At 34.4% G+C, this 19354-nt stretch overlaps 1 protein-coding gene across 1 annotated transcript in view; it reads left to right on the top strand.

Moving 5' to 3' along the window:
• The window catches only part of LOC105215938 (uncharacterized), a 276247-nt gene that overhangs the window by 254576 nt on the left and 2317 nt on the right, over positions 1-19354 (top strand). Inside the window, exons 19-20 of the mRNA XM_054227988.1 lie at positions 14298-14463; positions 14706-15245. Coding sequence (XP_054083963.1) covers positions 14298-14463; positions 14706-15245 — 706 coding nt within the window. The remainder of the gene's footprint in view (positions 1-14297; positions 14464-14705; positions 15246-19354) is intronic.

Here is a 19354-nt window from a genome sequence, read left to right as displayed (position 1 = left end):
TATATTTCACAGAGGGAGAAAAGAGAATAAAGTGAGTTACACTTTGGATATATTAATTTGATCATGTTTTGAACATATTTTGAAGACATGGCCAATACAACTTCTTTCTATGAAGACCATGTTGATTTTGTTTTACCCCAGTTTACCTATAATTAAAGATTTATCATGCTCTTATCCTAACAGTATAATCCATTGACTTGACAGATCCCCAAAAATGATAGTATAACCGAATCCTAATACATCTTCTGTCTGTATGGTTTCCGTCTCTTCAGAATTACTTACTTGAAATGGAAATAGGACTCTTCACTGATAGTTTGAGGGTAAATATGTGCTTTCTCAGTGTCGCACAAGGAAGCAATTTCTGGAAATAAATCTCAAGTATTTTTAAGCATGCTTCAATGAATTTTTACATAGTGATTTGCCAAAGTTTACTTTTTCCAACGACCTTTCACCGACTTTAAAAGAGATAGAGACATTTGACTTGAATTAGATTATATTAGAATCCTCTCTATCTCTTTTAAAGTCGACTACCTAATAGCGTAATTCCTTAATTATTCGTTTCATAAGCTAGATCAGCAGAAAATTATTTAGAAAACGTCCTTCCTTTAGATTTACTTTAATATCAGATTTGACAGTCATTCCTCTAAGATAATGTATAAATTTCAAAATTAAATCCAGCAGGCTATTTAGCAAAATATCAGGATTTATTAAATATAGCAATTAAAAGCCTTGAAGTAATAAAAAATATATTTAAATGATATTTTGATTACTAAACTCCAAAAGTCAAATTTTTAGTTGAGAATTACAATAATCTATCTCGATATCTATATTTCACACACAAATTTGAAAAAAATTTAAACAAATTATAACTTCCTATTCTAATTTGTGGCATCGGTAATATACATATATCAAAAGTCGGTCCAATTGCTGTCGTGATATTTACTTTTTTACAATTTCCAAACAAATTCATTTATTCGCAGTTTAAAAAATACACAGAAAACTTAAAATTATCAAGCAATAAAATATTTGTTTTAAATTAGTAGCATACCTTTAGGCGCACATAGCAATAAACATCACCTTCAAGGCAAAATTTTCAATAAAACCACAGCTACATAACAAGATGCATGTAAATTCTGCTATCAAAATATGAACGAACAAATGAAGACTCTTTTGGTTTCTTCTGTAGTTTTCTATGTGAAAAAGCTACAACTACTTATTTACTAAAAGTACTACTGAATGTACTGTATACTCAATACGCATACAAGAATTGTTTCTTACAAAGAAAAAAAGTTAATAAATAGTAATAATAATAAATAAATAGCAAATAAACATGCTGAGTTAGTGCTCTTGCAGTTATATAGTACATATGTACATAAGTCTATGTTTATAAAGCACTTGTAAGTGCACTTAGGCAAACCTTTATATTCCAGATATATGAATAGATAAATGCTTATTCAACTAGTACGCACCGCTGCATATTTTGCTTTGAAGGAGTTCCTAGAAAATATTATTTGCCCATATTTTTATAATAAAAATTATTCACCTACATATAGGTACTCCTTATGCGTGTGAGCCCAGCAGCACTGCTTATGTGTATCTAATAATCATACACATAAAAAGTACTTGAGTAAGAGTCGAGTAGCTAGGTAAAGGCAAAAGTGGTCTTTACTTGGCATAACCGCTCCAAATCATAAACTGTTTCTTATGAAAGAGTTTTGCTTGGCTTATAATGCAAATAATTATGAGTTACGTGGGTATTGGTTACAGTATGTGGGTGCAAGAAACAATAAAATAATAAATACTAATAAAGGAATTCTGAGAAAAAGTTATTTATCTATGCATAATTGCGAATCTCTCAAGCGATTTCTTCTGCATCCTACGCTCAACAAAGGTTATTAAACTCAAAACAACGAAATTACCACTTTTACACTTAACGCAATATAAATGCATACATCTGCCATAAAATATTAAATTTAAACACAAAATCAAATTTTAAATTGAATTCACCGACGCGTTGAGACACTTAACATAGTAAACATAGAAGCGCAAGAGCACATACACACAGTCTCAAATACTCATAGCATGGTATCCACCTGCACGTGAAGCGCTTGAGTTGCCATATTGAATTTCATATGCTAAGCTCATACACTCACCCTCTAGTTGTATGCGTAATCCACTACTTACCACGCTGGGGATTCTCAGCTATTTGCACCCTTCATCTAGGCAAGCGAGACTTTTCCCCTTTTTTTCAATTTATGCCTTTTCATACATTCGCATATTTATTTATTTTACTCTACTTTATTTTTTTTATTTTTCATGTTTTTCAACCGCACTCATATATTTCCCTTATCTCTCTTGCTGACTCCCACAACCAGTTGCACTGAGCACTGTCTATGTCGTATCACATCTAAGTTGTCTGTCGCGCATTATCGGGTTTCGCCTGACTTCACCTCACTAATTTTCTTTTTTATTTCTTGCCACACTTCCAGTATTTAACCTTTAACCTCGGCATTTAATGCAAATGGGGTGCAAATTTCACTTTTTTCCTGTTCACTTTCATACACGAACACACACATTTGTGGTTCGTGCTTTTCATTGCTTCACTGCTTCTATGTATGCAAATTTCCCGGTTGTTATGTGTGAATTTTAATGAGTTGTAGATTTCAAATTGAATTTCTATGTTTCTTTCAGTTGAAACAGAGATTGCGGATTTGCATTTGTTGCATTAGAAATTATTGTGATCAAAAGGAATTTGGACGTGTTTGGGGGGTTCCAGTGGCGCTATATACATATGATTACAAGTTCGAGTTCAGATGACCATGGCGTTCTGATTTCATAATAATATTTCAAATATGTCTCTGAGCTCCTGGTTGCATCATATTACTTCCAATTATGTATGTATGTGATTGGCGTTGAACCGTTTAGCCGAATCGATGAGAGCGCGCCACTCCTCTCTTTCCTTCGCAGTTCGGCGCCAGTTGGAGATTCCAAGTATAAACAGGTTTGCTCTTCACCTGATCCTTCCAACGGAGTGGAGGCCTTCCCCTTCCTCGGCTTCCTCCGACGGGTACTGACTGCATCGAACACTTTCAGAGCTGGAGTGTTTTCGTCCATTCGGACAACATGACCTAGCCAGCGTAGCCGCTGTCTTTTTATTCGCTGAACTATGTCAATGTCGTCGTATAACTCGTACAGCTCATCGTTCCATCGTCTGCGTTATTCGCCGTTGCCAATGTTCTGAGGGCCATAAATCTTGCGCAAAATTTTCCTCTCGAAAACTCCTAGTGCCGTCTCATCGGATGTTGACACCGTCCACGCTTCTGCACCGTAAAGCAGGACGGGAATGATAAGCGACTTGTAGAGTTTGATTTTGGTACGCAAGAGAGGACTTTACTTTTCTATTGCCTACTCAGTCCAAAGTAGCACCTGTTGGCAAGAGTGATTCTGCGCTGGATTTCGAGGCTGACATTGTTGGTGTTGTTAATGTTGGTTCCCAGATAAACGAAATTATCTACAACTTCAAAGTTATGACTGTCAACAGTGACGTAGGAGCCAAAACGCGAATGCGCCGACTGTTTGCTTGATGACAGGAGATATTTCGTCTTGTCCTCATTCACCTCAAGACCCATTCATTTCGCCTGCGTATCCATACGGGAAAAGTAGAACAAACGGCGCGTTTGTTGCTCCCGATGATATCAATATCACGCCACTTATAGGTTAGGATATTAAGTGAAGATTTCAGTGTCTGTTAGGAAGTTTTGGAAGATAATAATAGAAGGTGTTAAGATCATAGCTTAACAACTTGTATCATAAAACATAATGTAGTTTTAGATTGCGAAAGTATCACGGAAAGAAAGAAATTATTATAATATGGATGAAGTTTAAAATAAATATATTCAACATTTTATTAGATAGTGTGTAATCTATCGATGTGGATAAAAATATACCTAGAAGACTACTAAAGCCCTGCAAATGGTATCCATGCATAGTACAGCTCTCAACCAGAAATACTTATATCTTGTATAATCCATAATATTTTGAGTTACTCCAATAATATGACCGATATCTCGAACAGCTCGAGAGATCGAAGTTAATGTTTTAATCCCCTTATAAAAAGTTCTGTATACCAATATCACCGAGATTCGATTCAATGAGTATCTTATTATAGTTTTGTAGTATCTTCTGACTATTTTGATGTTCCGATTCTAACACAGTGTTTCCTGAGTTTCATTCTATATTAACAGGAATATTTAAGCTTTGAGGGTTTCCACAGTCGTCAGGCGCCATTTTGAACTTCGATTAGAACGTTTTATATATGAACTGTCGCTGACTACCAGTGGAACATAAGCAACCTTATTCTCATACCTTAAATATTTCAGAATTATGAATATAGTTCAAACCAATGAAATAATGAAACCAATGAACAATGGAAGTTACCACTGACTGAATTTCGACCTGTACTCACAACAGAAGTATTATTTTTTTAAACGGAAAAATGTTGAACGATTGTTTTTTGTCTTCGCTGCAATCTCTTCGATAGAATCTGATAAATATTAATTTTTCCGTACGTTCAAAATACATGTTTCGGCGTTAGCTCTATCGTACTTGATATGTAGTATTATTATTCGTTATGGAGCCTATGCAAATTCTACAGCCTCAAATTCAATCTTCATCTTTCCTATTAGCTCTTAAGGTCTTTTGTTAAGTAGGCACCTCTAGAAAGTTATTCGAATATGTTGAAAGAAGAATATGTGCGTATATCTGAACTCCAACATAATCTATATCTATATCTATCATCTATATCCATATCATATCTATATCTATTTTAAATTTCTTACTTATATTAAACTTCCTACTAAACTACTACAATGATAGTATATACTTCAGATGAAAAAAGCTTAAAGCTAATGCAAGTTTTTATTTTCACTCAGCTTAAGGTTAATTAAAACTTCTATCATATAACCAACTCTTTTCCACAGCATACAATTCTTTTCGCCATAATTTCTGCCACATCGAGAGCTTGCTGTTGCTTTGTGTCTCACTTCACTCATTTAACGGCACATTAATTTAAATATTTCATTACTCCCTTGGATAGTTGCGTACGCTGTGTGTACGCACAGATGCCTGGCGGGATTTTAATTAGCAAATTTTTGAAATTCTTATGCAGATACACACACAAATACGCATATACAACTGTAGAAGTGAAATGCAGCGCAGCACTTTGTATTTATTTAAATATAAAAATGTATATTAAGCACACAGACATACCTACTCAAGTACTATATTTAACTTCAACTGGGAATATGTCAAATATGTTGGCAATTGTCTGCAAATAATTTCAATTGGAATTGCCATTTTGTAGTAGCAACGCAGAAATAAGTTCCTATTATACACGAGAAAGTAGCAATATCGCAAGAGTCACGTTGCTCGTTACTTCTACTCTTTATTAATACAGAGACACATACATACATATGTATGTATAACTGTGTATAAGTGCGCCTATGTTGCTCTTCGTTGTCGTGGCAAAAATCGCAATTGCCATTTGTTAGCCGCTTTTCTTTCTTTTGTGGCTGCAAGCAATTCTGCTTTTCTTCTTCCGAGTGTACTTATATACGAGTATGTGTATGCTGCCAAGCCAACTGGTGACTGTATCTTGTGTTTGTATGTGTATTTTCCGCTTGCTTTCTGCGTGAAATAAAAAAATTCCACGCTTTTAAATTAAGTGAAGCGCGTATAGTAGTTGCTCCTTTTCAGCTTTTCCGTGTGTGTGTGTGTGTGGATTTGTGACTAAGATTGTATGTATGTGAGTGCGTATGAAAACAAATTGTTGCTCGTGGGGAAAATCTTACAAAAACATATAAAAAAAACAGTTTTTATGTATTTTGCGTAAATCAACAATACTTTTGTATAATTTTCCATTATTCTGAATCAGTTTTAGTTTCAAAAATTTTGAAATTTAAAAAAATTTGCGAAAAATGTTATACAGAAACATTCAATTCTTGAAAACCCCAACGTACATATTCATGTTTCTACTAAAAAGTCAAAAATTTTAAATATTTCCTAAATTGAATTCCAAAATTGTTATAGCATTATATATGACTATTTCCTAACTATTGATTTTCGGACAAGTTGTCTAACTACACTGTTTGAAAAAAAACTATTATTTTTCGTATTAAACTATATTATTTTGAATTTTTTCGGACTAGTTCCTAACTAGTAATTTTCGGACCAGTCGTCTAATCACGTTTTATGTGCGAAAAACTATTAGTTGAAATTTATATGTAAATTATTTAAACTATTTTTGATAAAAAATTACTTTTTAGACTAGTTCCTAATAAGTAATTTTCGGACCAGTCGTCTAAATACGTTTTATGTGCTAAAAATTATTAGTTGGAATGTATCGGTAAACTAAATTTAAACTATTTTTGATAAAAAAAAAAATAATTTTTGGCTAGTTCCTAACTAGTATTTTTCAGACCAGTCGTCTAAACACGTTTCATGTGCTAAAACTATTACTTGGAATTTATCGTTAAACTAAATTTAAACAATTTTTGATAAAAAATTAAATGTGAAAAACCCTTTGAAGATTAAGTAAACGATTATTCCGAATTATTTATATTTGTAAAAAAAAATTACTTTACGTCTAGTAACCAAACTAGTCCACAAAAGCATAACAAATATATTTCTTTTGTATTTTTAACAATATTTCGGAGTTAAATCAACCGAAAAAGACATTTGTGTTAAACCAGTAACTAGTTACTTTGAGGCCAGTTAACGAATTTTTCAAATATTAAGTGCTGTTCTAGAATACTTAGTTTCCACTACTGTTTCCAAGTATGAAAAGATCTGCAAACACATTTTCTAGTCCAATAAAAACTCAAATCGCCATAATTTTCCTACAGAGTCATTACCCACTCACTCTCATTACACGTCGCGACGCCTTAATAATCATGCTGATAAGTCTCTGTGTGTGTGTGTGTGTTTGCTTGTGACATTCGTGACGTTGACGACTGAACTGATGACGATGCTGCGGACGCAATGAACACTATGCATTTGGTATATCCTGCAAGCCATTTCCGAAGCAACTGAACAGCATCTCCGCCACCATCACCCAAGCAACGGCATAATTTTTGAACTCAGCACACGCTCAACATAGTACGCATTGCTTTTTGGTGCGTAAATTCGTTGATATACTAGTCATGGCAGCCGAGTTAGTTGTGAAGAGTAGACAGCAAGTGACTTTTGCAGTTGGCAAAGCCAAACACATAGTTACATGCATGTATGTATGTATGTATGTATATGTGTATGAAGCATACTTGCTTAGAAATGTGCCGGTTCTTTTCTACACTTCAACGCAGGGCATGTCACGTTTTGTATATAGACATATATACAGATTCTTATGCTATCACAGACCACAACACCAACAAATGTACGACTCACTCATACGCGAGTTGCGCTCGACACTCAACTGAAATGCAATCGAGCTTATTTGCCGGCGTTGAAGCGCAAGTGTGTGTGTGTGTGTGTCTGCATGTTGAAAAAGAAATGTCAGTGAACTCTTTGTTGTTTTTTTTTTTCTTTTTTACACAATTTCTCTTTTGCTCTTTCTATTCTCCGTCTTTCTGCCGCTGTCTTTAATTCTTTTATACGTCCTCTAAATTATGGAATTACTTACATACAAACAAATATTTTTGATTATGTGTGTGCATGTGATTGTGTTGAAAAAATATTCCAACAGCGTCTCATACACACACACCCACACACTCTTAGTACGCCACAACTCACATTGTAAGCGCGACACTTTGTAACTTGCAACGGAAGGAAATGCGGAAATGTGCGAACCCTTTTTGAATGGTTGCTGCTTCTACTTTGTTTCATGCCATTTTTCTAATTTCTGCAACTTTTTTTTGGCGCTTCCGCGGAAACCACCAAATTGCCATGGGGAAATAGCAAGCGCAGGAAAGCAAATAAGGAAAGCGTTAAACGCACAAGTGTGTATGTGTTGGCTGAAGTGGGAAATTATATTTTAAATTGTTTAGCGTATTATTTCTAGCATTTCTTGCGCTTTGTAGCAAACAAATAAACTTAATTTGCTTCCTGGGTGTAAAGATATACATACATACACACACACACACACACTACCAATATGAACTTATTCTTCGTAGTGAGTTTATTAAAACTGCGGTTTATTAGCGTGTCTTATGTGGAATTTTGTGTGAAATTTATGACTATGAAATTTAAATGCCTTCAAGGGGGCATAAATATGTGAATATACATATATAGATACATATATACCACATAAACACGTTGTAAATATGTGCAAAATTTGAGCTTTGAAAGAGGAAGAGTACCAGAGAACCACTCTCTACATAAAAACGCTTTAAAATTAAATAATTATGTAAGCATATATAGCTTCCTCCGATCCTGTCAACAACTTTAAAGCTTTAACTATCCAAATGTAATTGGAATTCTAAAATTTCGAGGGTTTGCAGAGTCCAATTAAAATTTTTTTTTTCAACAAGTAAGGATAGGCTAAGTTTGGGTGCAACCGAACATTTTATACTCTCGCAATTTATTTATGTAATTTTATAAAGATAACACAATTCGACCCATATATTCGTCATAAAGTTCAATAAAATAACGAAAATCATCATAAATAGTATATGGGGACTGAGGTAATTCCTGAACCGATTTCACTCGTTTTCACCACCAAGATACAACGTATCGAAGACTATACGCTTACTTAATTTTATATTACCTATAATTAGGTATATGGGATCTGAGGGATGTTATGACCCGATTTTAACCATTTTTGGTACAGAGACAAACTGTTATAAGAAAAAAATTCAGAGGGAATGAATTACATTAAAATATCTGAGGGATTTACCTATATTTTCGCTGAAAAATTACACTTAGGCACTGAGTCCTTCATGTTCGATATCAGGGGCCTTGAAAAGTCATGGTCCGATTTTGACAATTTTTCCACAAGTGATGTCACAGCTCAAATACAGTATTTGTGTAAAGTTTTATTCCGCTATCTTCATTGGTTCCTATTGTATATATTATAAAGTGAACGAATCAGAAGAATTCAAAATTGAGTTACTTAGGAAGTAGTATGGTTGTGAACCAATTATTATTAAATTTCTAAAATATTCCACCTGTGTCATCAGGATGTCAAGAAAGTGTTATATACCGAATTTCATTGAAATCGGTCGAGTAGTTCTTGAGATATAGTTTTTGACGCATAAGTGGGCCACTCCCATTTTCAATTTTGTAAAAAACTCTGAGTGCAGATCCATCTGCCATTTCTTATGTAAAATTTAGTGTTTCTGACGTTTTCCGTTAGTGAGTTAACGCACTTTTAGTAATTTTCAATATAACCTTTGTATGGGAGGTGGACGTGGTTATTATCCGATTTCTTTCATTTGGACTGTATAAGGTAATGGCTAAAAGAAACGACTGTAGAAAGTTTGGTTTATATAGCCTTGTTGGTTTACGTGTTATATACAAAAAACCTATTTGGGGGCGGGGTCACGACCACTTTTCAAAAAAAATTACATCCACATGTACCCCTCCCTAATGCGATCCTATGTTCCAAATTTTATTTTCATAACTTTGTTTGTGGCTTAGTTATGACCCTGTATAAGTTTTCGGTTTCCGCCATTTTGTGGACGTGGCAGTGGACCGATTTTGCCCATCGAAAGCAACCTCCTCAGGGTGCCAAAGAATATGTGTTCCAAGTTTTATTAAGATATCTTAATTTTTACTCAAGTTATCGCTTGCACGGACAGACGGACGGACAGACATCCGGATTTCAACTCCATTCGTCATCCTGATCATTTATATATCTAACTCTTTTATTTCTTGGTGACACAAACAACCGTTATGTGAACAAAACTATAATACTCTGTGCAACATGTTGCGTGGGTATAAAAAAGCGAAATTATTATTTTATGAACATACCTTTTATTGCATTCAACTGAAGTTCATTCCTTATAGAATCCTCAAATCCCTCTCCAATACACACAAGTCTCATATTTCATTAATAATTTTGTAAATTTATAAAATTTACTTTCACTCTTATACCAACCAACCGACTGATAAGAATTTCGAAAAAATTTCTCTTTCGCTAAATAAACTACCTTCAAGCACTCTAGTACGCATGCAAATATTCTTTTCTATTTTCGGCTGTAAATAACTAAGCTAACTATTCGTGTTCATGCACCATTATTATAAGAACTGCATCATACGCGATCCACCATTATCCACACAGCTACTTCTATATAAGCAAATAGTTTCACAGTTAAGTATATCAACTTATTATTTATGCATTTGCCAAGCAAAGAGCATTTAAAGCCGTCATAAATCTTTGTGAAAATAACTAAAAAACAGCTCGATTGTGTGGTTGTTGTTATTGTGCTGGTGCAGTGTTGGCATTGAGACTGAAAATGGCTGGGTTATACTATGAGCACGCGGAAATCCATCTAAAATGCAGCAACTTGTTTATACTTGGCTTGTAGGCGTGTGTGGAAAGAGAGAGAAAAACAGAGATAGTGTTGTTGAATGTCGATGCGGTTAAATACTACTCTAAAATTTTTAAGTTTATTTAAGGGGGGTATGGTTTGACAACTTTTTTTCCATTTTTTTTTTATTTTTTTTCTGAACCATCTGAACATCTCAAGAATATTTCGTTAAAGTTGTAGGTCATTCGGAGAAAAACTAACGAAGTTACAGCAGGTTGAATAACGTTACCTCTAACTTAGGTTTGCGCGCCTTCCAGTTACCTGCGTTGAGTGTACAAAACTTTGAATCGATTTTCCCAAATATGTCATTTTTAAAGTTTGGTGACCAGCCTACAGAAAAAACTACTGCATCGATCGTTTTGAAGTTTTGTACAAATATTCTACATATATATAGCTCTCGAATGACGAATTACTAACAATTTTACAACAACAAATAGGTCGATTTTTCGTCTAAAATCGTCATTTTGGCTTGAAAATGGTACCAAAAATTGAAAAATTTAAAAATTAAAAAAAAAACTCCGCGTCAATTGAAAGATAAACTAATGAACTAAAGAAAGCATTTTGATTTTTTGGTTTCAGACGATCCAGTGATGCTGTAGGCTGGTCACCGTAAAAAAACTTTTTTCGCGGTGTCTGCAGAGATCGACGATAAATCCGTTATTCCTCGCTATTTTTCGATAAAACTTTTTTTAAGTATCCTTCAAATGTTGTAGTTTCATATAATAATAAGTAAAATAAACCTAGAACAATAATTTTTTCTAAAAAAAAAATTCACGAAACAAGGTACAGGTGCTACACTTAACTAGCAACTGGTGGTATGACTACAGCAGCAAATTCATTCAATATCAGTTGTCCTATATATGTATATAACTACAAACACGCGCATCTACATATATATTATATACATAAATATCAATACAGAAAATGTTTGCTAATGTTAACTATGCGCCTGCTAAAGAATTGCTTAATTATTTATAATACCAAAAGTAGCACAACAGCAGCTACAACAACAGCAATATGGCTATAAACACCAAATAACCACAGGAATAAATATAGGCAAGCGTTAATGGAAAGTAAATGCGTATGTACATACACATACATATATGTTGGCAACTTTGAAAATTTGTGTTCGCTCTTGCATTTAGTCAACTTATTTGTGTCTGCTTTTAGGCGCTGTAAGTGGGCGTTTACGGTTTTAAGCATATGCATGAGCATGAATATGGTTTCTATATATAAATATATACAGACATGTATATTTTGAAACGTTTCATATGCATATATTGTTCACTTATGTGTGTGTTTGAATGTGTTTGTTGTGCCTAATGGTATTAAGCTTAGCCAATATTTATGAGATTTGGCAGTACGGATTTTCGCCAACAATCCAACTAAATACATGTTAATAACTAAATGTGTATTTATACACCAAAATACATAGAAAATACATAACACGAATATAGTATAATACCTTAAGTCTTTACTAATATAAGTCTGCTCCTACATTGCATATAATTTCACGTTGAGTTGTTATGCTTTTGTATACATTAATATTATATATTGCCGCTTAAAATAATTAGCATAATACAAATACAAATATATTAGTTAATTGCATTCTTAACAGTGCGATTATGTGTAAATGCCAATTCATGATTTGATTTGGCTAAATTAGGCTAACAATTAGTGTATGAGGTGTGTTCAAAAAATAACGGGAATTTTTGTTTTTTCTTGTTTTTGAAAAAATATTTATTCATTAGCCTACATTTATATTAGCGCCTTTAAAATCATCCTCATTTGTTATTAATGACTTATGTCAGCGCTTATTCCATTAGTCGGAACACTTCTCAAATTCGATTTTCGGATAGCATTTATGTAGTTCTTTCAACGATTTCTCGTATGCTTGTAAAACGATGGCCCTTTAAGGTTCTCTTTATTTTTGGAAAGAGGAAAAAAGCCACTACTTATTTTTATTTATAGTCTAACATTATCCATATTACTTTTAAAAACATAATACGAAAATTAAATCTAGATATCGAGTAGGATCTTTTTTTTTCTGTTAACATTATTTTGTGATTCAAGATCTGTATCATGAAGAAAATTAATAGAACTGTAGGTAAATTTTAGCTTTTAACTCTTCGAAACCATAAAATCAAAGAGTTTTTTTATGAAATCTGTACCATTGAATATTGAAAAGCTATTGTTGTTGTTTTTGTAAGGACATAACACATTCTCCAAATAGTTTTGTAATGTGCATCCTTGTTGACAGTACTTCATTGAATAATAGTTCAGCTCCGTATTGGTTACTTAGAATCGACTATCGTGGAAATGGTGTATGGAAAAGCGTTTTTCGAGCGCTGTAGAGCTACTTTCAAGCCTTTTTCATTAATTTATGAATATTTTCCGAATATTATCATACCTTAAATATGACTAATAAATATGAGTTAAGGTATATGACGAAAATAATTTTCCAATTGATATACAGTGGAACTTTTCTAACTCGAATCACCATAATCCACAAAAAAACTTCGAGTTATAGAATTTTCATTAAAGCCCAACCAAAAAGCTGTAAAATAAGATTTATATACTGTTTTATATATTTACTTTGCAAAAATTTTGATGGACATACGTTAAGAGATCATTTCTGTAATTTTGTTTGTTGGATTTTGCTATTGTTTGGCTCTTGGCGTCTATATCCCATGCCTTTGTTAGATGATTTATGCAATCCATATGTGTAATATTATTTTTTTTGTTCGCCTCCATACGAATATTAAGACTCTTTTAAAATTCAGCCTCGATAGTAAAATTTTAAATTTTGTATTATACCCTGGTCGAAAAGTTCGATTTATAGAAGGAAATTTCTATGAAAGTTGCCTTCTATTGCCACTTCAAGAGTTCGAGTTATGGGGAACTTCGAGTTAGGGAAGGAAATTTGTATGAAATTTGGCTTCTAAACGCTATTGCCAAGGCAAGTGTTCGAGTTATGGAGAACTTCGACTTATAGAAATTCGAGTTATGGAAGTTCCACTGTATTAATATTGATAATTTATTCTGAAATGCACCAGTAGCAAAAAATATGCAATCTACACTAATTTGTCTGTACAAGGCCTCAATTTACACTTTATACTTCTAAGAATAGCATATGCATATTATATTTATAGACATGAATATACACGTGTATGCATAGATATATGCCAAAAGAAGAATAAACTTTTATTTATAGAATTCAAATTATCTTATGGATAAGCAGTTACTAAATATAAATATACATGCACACATATTTATATGTTTCTGTGCCTTATGAGCCCACGTTGATTTATTTAACCAAATTAAGGTATAATTTATCAAATATCATTCTTCTTACCTATGACATTTTACTATGCTCATATACCACAATGAAGAAGCTAAGTTCGATTCCAACTTCGAAAGTTGCTAAAGTAGTCCGTCGAAGGAGGCTCAATGCCTTGATCTCCAATTCAATTCAACAGAAGACGGATTTTATTTACAGAGTTCAGTGTTAGAGCGTACGGAGCTTAAATTCTAACATAGAGTTCCACTTAACGGCATATTTTAATTGTAAAAATTCAATTTTTATTTTGAAAGCTACCCCAGCAGGAAATACATTTCATTCTCTTTGTCTCACATGGATTAAGCGTTTAACTATTAAGATTTATTTATATTACTGAAAATCTAAAGATTTACAAACTTGAATGCATTTTATACTGAATATCAATTTTAAAAGCTCAAATTAAAATATATATATATCTTTTCCTTCAATTTCAGGGTTTCTCTATTCTTTATTGCTTTGTTATAAAAGCGGAGAGCAGTTTGCGAGCACCGCCAAGCAGCAACAACAGCAGCAGTGGCACGCTGAAGAAGAAGCTCAGTTCGAGTAAGACAAGTTTGGATGACAACTATTGTACGGGGTCCATAAATAGTCCGCTCAGTTGTAAGTGACAAAAATATTATAATACAATAAAAATTCCATAATATTAGTATATACTTTTAATGAAATTGGTCAAGAAGAAATTAAAAAATGAAAAGAGAAACTAATTTTTTTTTATTCTAAAGGATCTTAAAAATAAATAAATATTATTTTAAAGTCTATTTTCATATTCAAATCCATCATAAAATCTGTTACGATACATATTATATGAACTCGCACATTTTTTCGCTCCCTCCCCGAAACAGTTTACGCCAGTCACGAAAAGGAGAAGGAGAACGAAAGCGGCGCGCCCGTAACAACGCTACTCACCGCGCCCCCCGCACCACCGCAACAGCTTGAAATCTCCAGTGGCGTGCAACTGCCACTCACAATTATACCCACCGCGCAACAGCGTTGCCCACTGCTGCCCACAGGCGGCGCGTCTACAGTGGGCAGCAGCGTCAAAACGTTCCTGAACGCCGCCAGTCTGGAGCGCAAGCTGCCGCCACATGTCAGCTGTCTGCAAGAGACGTCCGCCGCGGCGTTGACCTCACCAGCAACGCGATGCTGCAACATTTTGGGCGGCGGCAGCAATGCGGCTGCGACAGTCACATCAGCCGGTGTGGTGGGCGGTGGCGTTGTGGTCACCACCGGCGGCATGGGTTACTATGATGCCTACGGCGCGGGTATACAACTCGGCGGCATGACGGGTAGTCTAAATAGGCGTCAAATGCACAGTGCGGCGGCAACAACAGAGTTTGTGGGATTGGAGACTCTGGATATATTGCAGGGTGTGGCGCCACCAGGTGAGTGTCTGTGTGTTTGTCTGGAAGAGATTTTCTAATTTATTATTATATTTTTCTTTTATCAAATGGCGCATAACAAATTGTGTAATATTTATTTGGAAATTATGTAAATGTTGTTGTTTGTGTGTATTTATATTTCTTGTTGCTGCTGGCTTATTCCAGATTAGTTTCTTAAATTATTAAGCAATGAAATATGTAAGCAACGTCTCTTGGCTGAGCTTCGAGAAAGCTGACTGGACAGCAGAACTTTTTGTAGACACCCCGCAGGAAATGTTCTTTAATTTAAAGGTGGACTTAATGGTATCGTTATCTTGTAGTTCGAATGCCCGGATTTTTATCTATTTTATTCAGTTCCTTATTACGAGGGCTGCTATATATATTTCTAGCCTAATAATGAAAATAGGAATATTTATCAACGAAAATGGTTTTATTGTTTTTCAAAATATTCTTCATCAAGATTTATACACTTTTGCATGCGCTCAAACCAATTTTCTAAGCACTTTTTTGAGCCTTTTTTTGAGCGATTGTCAAATTGTGCGGGATCCAACGAGAACAAACCTTTTTTACGGCCAGGTGTTCATGCAATATCGAATGTATGCTGGTGGGAGAAATGCATAGGCATGCCTCTATCTGAAGGTATGTTACATGACGGTCTTGCATTATCAGTTCACGTACGGCATCGATGTTTTCTGGCACAACGGCTGTTTTTGGACGACCTTCACGGAATTCGTCTTTGAGCGAGCGTCGGACACGATTGAATTCGTTGTACCAGTTTTTCACAGTGCTATAGGATGGTGCTTCATAGCCATACAAAGAATTTAGTTCATCGATGCACTCTTGTCGCGATAATCCACGTCGAAAGTTGTGAAAAATGATCGCACGAATATGTTCACGAGTTAATTCCATTTTTTGGCCGAGATGAATTTTTTAATTCCCTGTAAATAAAACAATTCACGATTAAATGACAAAACGTTCTGAGTGATGTTATGCTAAAAAATGTCAAAGTTTCCAATGTAAATGTCAGATTGCACCTGGCAAGGCACTTAGTGTTGCCTCGGCCAGAAATATATATAGCAGCCCTCGTATTTGTCTTTATCTTTGAAACTACTATTTCCACTTCGTCGATTGCCACGTATACTGACTGTTCCTAAGGGGTACAAATTCACGTGTTTTATCTTGAATTTTTTTTTTGTAATATTTATATATATAACCCTGTATACATCATTTCATATTATACCAACATCTTTACTAGTTTGTGTCATCGCTTATGAACCTCTTTCTGTAGCCAAAAACAAATCTCTATTTAAAATTGCAAATCCCTTAATTCCTTTTAAGGATAACGGCAAATGTTCTACTTAAATATTTATAACAATCTAAAAAATAAAAGAAAATATTGCGAAAATCTCCAACAACAAGTATATTAGCCATAATAATAACTATACAAACTAACAACCGAAAACCGAAAAAAGGGAGAAAATAAAACAAAAAAGCAAAGCAGACCACATTGTTTGCTGGATTTAAGCACATCAAGTGGCTACTAGCTAGCTGTTGAAGACCGACAAAAGCGTTGAACGAGCGTGCCACACAGCTGCAATTTGGCAGTCACTAAGCAACATCAAACTTACCAAAAACCACTGCAGACAGTCTCGTACACCTTTCATTAGTTGCCTATAGCCTTTATATTACACACTGCGCAACTTCTTGTGTTCCATAAAGAGTGAGGAATCTGGGTATTGAGTTTTTTCGAAACACATACACTATGTGCCATATGCTCTCTATATACTGGAACAGTTACTTGTATGGTACACGGCATTTTATATACTATATATGTATGTATGTTCCGTTATATGCCTCATTCTCACATCTTCTTTGCTTCACTGGAGGCTGGCAAAAAAAAATAAAAAATAAATATTGTGCTCTTTTTTCACAATTTTATTTGATTATACTTCTGCGCTTAAGCGCATTACCGACACAACATGTGTGTCTGGAGAGCAGGCAGATTGTGGAAATGAAGTAAAGTTTCAGAGTTGATGTGCAAGGAATAAGATTTTTTAGTGGAAAATCTAATATTTTTGGTTGTAGATATTAAATCTTAACCTGTAAAAGATTTTATCAAAAAAATCTACAGCGACTGGGTACTTTAAATTTTGAGATAAGAGGATTTGCTAAGAGGTGTGTTCAAAAAATAACGGGAATTTTCGACTTAAAAAAAAATATTTTGTCATTTGTCTTCAAAATAGTCCGACTTCAATATTATGCACTTATGCCAGCGCTTCTACCAATCGTCGAAACACTTCTCAAACTCCAATTTTGAGAGAGCCATTGGGTTTTTACAGCGGTTTCTCGTATAAGAAAATCTCTTTTTTTTTAAATAGCAAAAAGTCACTTTTTTTAGACAGAAAAAGACAAATTGGGATATCCCGATCTGCTTTACAGGCTTCAAAAAATTTATTTCTTTGTTTTGTTTTAAATCTCTTCCAAAACTATCCAAGAATATGTCTTTAAAATTCCAGAGGCCTATTCGACATATTTTCGTAGCTAGAGCAGTTTTAGTGGCCGAGCGTCGAGCAGGTGCGAATGCTCAGGCAGACTTTAAAGCGCGTTTTCTCGAGTTTTAATTTTCACAAGTGATAGAAAACGGTGCCGGCGATAGCAAAAAGAATATATGTCCGATCAAAGTGATCTAGCTTCAGTATTAAATTATCTTCTATTTGTACTAAAAAAAATTGGACAAAAGTATTATTTAAACTACTTGTTTTGCAACTTAAAGTCAATTTTTTTTTTCAAACTTCGAAAAAAATTGGAATTTTATAACTTCTTCGGTATTTTTTTAGTTCATAAAGAAAAGAAACTTATAAAAATTAAAAAAAAAAAAATTTGGTTCGACAGTTTCAGATGCATCGCACGACCTCCATCACCGGTACCGATTTACAAGTGCAGACTCCAGGCGCTCCAGAAAAATACTTACAAAAATTTCAATAGTTTTTTATAATAAATATTGCGTTTTAATCCTGATACTATATCGTCTTAAAATTCCGTTTGCCGCAATCATTTCTTTCCCTTTCAAAAAAAGTGCTAAAAATGCTTTTTTCGGCTTACCCCAAATCAAGCAGACTACTGCCTTAACTCATTCATGGTGTTCGCCACTGAAAATTTTATAGTCGATAAAAACTCAATCTTAACTTTCATTTTGGGTTCAGTTTAGACTTGGCAAGGACGAGGAAGGTCCACTAAATTTAATTAAGAAGAGATCTGTGTTTTTTGAGCTTACCAGATCAAATCAACTCTCATCAATCTTACACCGACTCCACTGCTTAGTCGAAATTAAATACTTTCGTCAGAGTGAAATTTATGTTTATTTTCATAACCTTTTATACAATGAAGGCACCGCAAAACAAAACTACAACTTCATCAGGACACTTTCTTTTCGACATGTGCGCCTGTTGCAATGCGTTCAATTTATCATGATAATTCGGTTGCCACTTCCCTTCCAGTGTCTGTACAGCAGTGCTAGTGCACTTCCATTAATTTTGTTTGGCATACCCCAAAGGCGCCGGTTGACAAAAGTGCATCTCCGACACTAGCTAGCCTGCTGCATTGATTGATATATTCTATGAAAATCACGCCGCCACGCCTTCTGGCGGTCGGCATAGCAGTGTTTCGCTTATTATTTTTCATTGCATACCACTGAGACGCCGGATGCCAAACGATTGACAAATTAAATGCGCGTGCTGCACATTTCACGGTCGACATAGCAGTGTATATCTCTGTGAGCTGCATTGTGTTGCATACCCGCAGGGGCCGGAAGTTAAAAGTGCAATTCGGCGCAGCCACCTGGTGCTGCAGTTTGTGCGCCCGGTGCACTGGGGGCAATTTTACCTGTTGAAAATGAGCGATGATCGATGGGAAAAAACGCGCACACGCACATACTCGCATATATATAGGCATACAGAAAAATTCGATTTTATTCGGAAAGCAGATATTTGATATTTTCAATGATTTTTTTGTTATTTTAGGGTGCATGCGAATAAAAGACGGATTTAAAAATATTTTTTTTTATTTTACTATTTTTTATATTTTTTCGAATATTATTAGAAAATAACTTTTAG

Source organism: Zeugodacus cucurbitae, chromosome 3 (assembly GCF_028554725.1).
Source record: "Zeugodacus cucurbitae isolate PBARC_wt_2022May chromosome 3, idZeuCucr1.2, whole genome shotgun sequence".
Classification (NCBI taxonomy): Eukaryota; Metazoa; Arthropoda; class Insecta; order Diptera; family Tephritidae; genus Zeugodacus; species Zeugodacus cucurbitae.
This window is presented reverse-complemented; position numbering and strand designations above follow the sequence as displayed.